This window comes from Manihot esculenta, chromosome 15 (genome assembly GCF_001659605.2).
Source record: "Manihot esculenta cultivar AM560-2 chromosome 15, M.esculenta_v8, whole genome shotgun sequence".
Lineage (NCBI taxonomy): Eukaryota > Viridiplantae > Streptophyta > Magnoliopsida > Malpighiales > Euphorbiaceae > Manihot > Manihot esculenta.
In genome coordinates this window covers 14,245,059-14,248,202 of record NC_035175.2, presented here as the reverse complement: position 1 = coordinate 14,248,202, position 3,144 = coordinate 14,245,059, and the positions used below count along the sequence as shown (strand labels likewise).

General features: G+C 28.2%; 1 protein-coding gene across 1 annotated transcript; it reads right to left on the bottom strand.

The window, feature by feature from the left end:
* Nucleotides 1-1,113: 1,113 nt before the first annotated feature.
* Nucleotides 1,114-1,989, bottom strand: LOC110602037. Its single transcript, XM_021739464.1, has one exon. It carries the CDS (start codon nucleotides 1,987-1,989, stop codon nucleotides 1,114-1,116), a length of 876 nt encoding a protein of 291 aa, XP_021595156.1.
* Nucleotides 1,990-3,144: the final 1,155 nt, after the last annotated feature.

The window sequence follows — 3,144 nt, the reverse complement described above, 5'->3', positions numbered from 1 at the left end:
AGATAAATCTCATCTCATTTCTTAGGTGTTTCATTTTTATGTTAATTACAAATAATATATATTATTATTTTATTTAGAAAAACAAGTATTACTTTCATTATTATAATTTTTTATTTTAAAAAAATCAAATTTAAGATTTGTGGACAGCTTAATGTATTTGTTTTTTAATCACACGTTTATGCAATGATGTGCAAGTGAAAAACGCAAAATTGAGCTATTTTCCTTGTTCATAAAAGGTGTAAGTCTTCGCTTGAAACTAGTTGATGCAGGTTTGATGTTGTCAGTTGATGCTATTTTTTTTTTTTTTTCAATTTTAAATGCTGATAGCTTTTTTAATAAATAGTTTTATCATGTTAGTGTTTTATGATTAAAATTTATTAAACATAATATTAAATAATTTTTAATATTACTTAATTAATATATTTATAGATATTCTTTCACAACCTTTTTTTTTCAACACCAATTTCAATAATAATATTAAAATAAGATAACAAATATGTGATATCGTAACCTAACAAATTAGAAAAATTTTAGAGTAACCATCTCTCAAAGTATTAAAAACAATTAATCTTCCTTCCACACCAACCATATCATGTTTTCTTATTAAAATAAAAACAATTAATTTTCCTTACACACCAAACATATCATATTTTCTTAGTAAATCAGAAATTATTAAAAGAAAATAAAAAGTTTAAACCATTTAATTGAAGAGTAGAACGTAGACTGCAATGGTCCATTTCTGTAAGCTGCGTAATGCAAGATTCCCCATTAATAAATGAACTTAACAATAATTAAATTGAATATTTATATTAAAATATATAAAAAATTATATTAAAATACACATGATGAATACACGAATTTATATACTATTATTAAACTCAAATACACTTTGCTTCATTCATTTAGCAGCCAATTACGAATCTCACTCTCGTTTAATTTCTCTCTTTTAAATAATAACGCCATCAATATTCTGGATAAAGAAATATTTACACATCTAATAAATTATAATAAAACGAAAAAAAAAATCAACTAATTTAGCAATTTTTCAGGCTTAATTAAAACATTCTAATTCCATAAACAGAAATATTTTTCCATTTTCATAAAAAGATATAATTAGAATGGAGGAAAATTACTGCCCAGTCCGTTCAAATTAGCAAAAAATCCAACCAGTCCTTGCCTGTACGGTAAGTAGGATTTTCTCTTATCTCCTTCCTTCAAGGCCTTGTTCCTGACGTAGAACATCTCATGTGCCGATGCTTTCTCTTTGCCCTTGCCTGCTTTTGCAGCAACTATTTTGCCTTTATCCACTTTCTCCTCTTTCTTCCTCCCCAAATTGATATTGTTATTATTGTGATGACGATGATCTGGATTCAAAAATATGAGTGATTCCTTGCCGTCACTGCTGCATCTTCGAAGATGCAGCAAATCTCGCAATCGCCAACGTAGCTTTGACGATGATCCGGTGGAATTGCTCTTTTTGCATATTGACTGCGAAGGCGAAGCCGAAGGAGAAGGTGGTGACCTTTGCGGTAGCCAAACACAAAAATTTCCCGGTGATACTTCATCTAATTCGTCCTCCTCCGACGAGGACGGAGGATCTCGCTCATCAATAAACATATTCTTCAAAGGTAATCGAACTGCGGCAGATGTTACATCTTCGGGACCATTTCTCTGATTATTCGACTCATTTTCATAATTCAACAGGAGATCTCGATCAAATACCGGGAAAACCGGGAAGGCAACTTCACGATCACCGTCGATTGTCGTACAATCGTTGAGATTTGAGCGGACCAAAACGAACTCGAAATCATCATTGTCTTCTTCTTCACAGCGGTTGCTGGTGCTTTCGTTGTCGTTTTGGTTACTGAAAACAGCAACTCTGTTATTTGCTTCCTCTTTCCCGACTCTAGCTGCGGTACAGGCTAGTTGATCAGAGGAATAGCTATTGAAGCTGAGACAAAAGGACACCGCAGAGCCTGGATCTTGCATTTGGAACTGCGCTTTTCAGTTTCCCAGATAGAGAGAAAGACAGAAGAGGGGGAGAGATAGAGAGGGAGAGAGAGAGGTTTCGTTAGGGAAATGAGGAAGAGATTGTTGGGGAAGCGAGTAACGTGTGAAGGAATATTTATATGCGCAAGGGTCGGCTGGAAAATGCAAAAGGGTATGACTTGTGAGCTTACGCTTAAGATTATTATCTAAGCAAAAAAATCATTAAAAGGTAATTAAGGGAAATTGACAGTAGAGCTGTTGCGTATTTGGCACGTTTAATCTAGTTTGGTTCACACGTGTGGAGGCGTCTTTTTTTGTTTTTTGTTTTTTGTTTTTTATTTTTTGCTTTTTGTTTTTTATTTTTTGTTTTTTGGTCAGAGCGTCTTTACTTCTTAAGTAGGGATGCCAATAGGCTTTGACACACACACACAAAAAAAAGTTGGTTACATACTGAAATATTTAAAATTTACTGGTAGTTACACGTGAAAACTAAATTTTCGGAAAAAAAAAAACATGTGAAAATTAACAGAATCCGAAGCGGTTTAATATATTTGAATTTATCAAATTTATTTAAAATTTATTTTTAATTATTTGAATCAATTTTAAATCTTATTATTATTTAATAAATATTTCAAACTCGTTTATTTTTGTAAATTCTAATTATTTGGATAATTTTCATTTAAAAAAAATTATTTGAATCAATTTTAAATTTTATTATTATTTCATAAATATTTCAAGCTCGTTTAATTTTATAAATTTTGATTTAATAATTTAGAGAAACTTATTATTTAATTTCTACAATATAAAAAATTCATTAATTATTTTTTAATTTTAAAAAATATAGTAAAATATTTTTAAAATTTTAAAAAATATATTAATGAGTTATTTTATTAAAATTTTAATAAGGAAAAACTTATTAAATTGCTCATTTAATTTTATAAAAATGTTATTAATTAATTTATTTATATTAAGAGCATTTAAAAATTTTTTTACAACCCTAGTTGTTAAAATTAATAAATAACTAATTAATAAACCTTTAAAATTTCAAAATATTTAATATATTTTTAAATTAATAATCAATTAATGAATTTTCTTAAAGACTAATTAATAATTTTTGTTATAAATTAAAAGATTAATTTATATTTCAAAATTTTA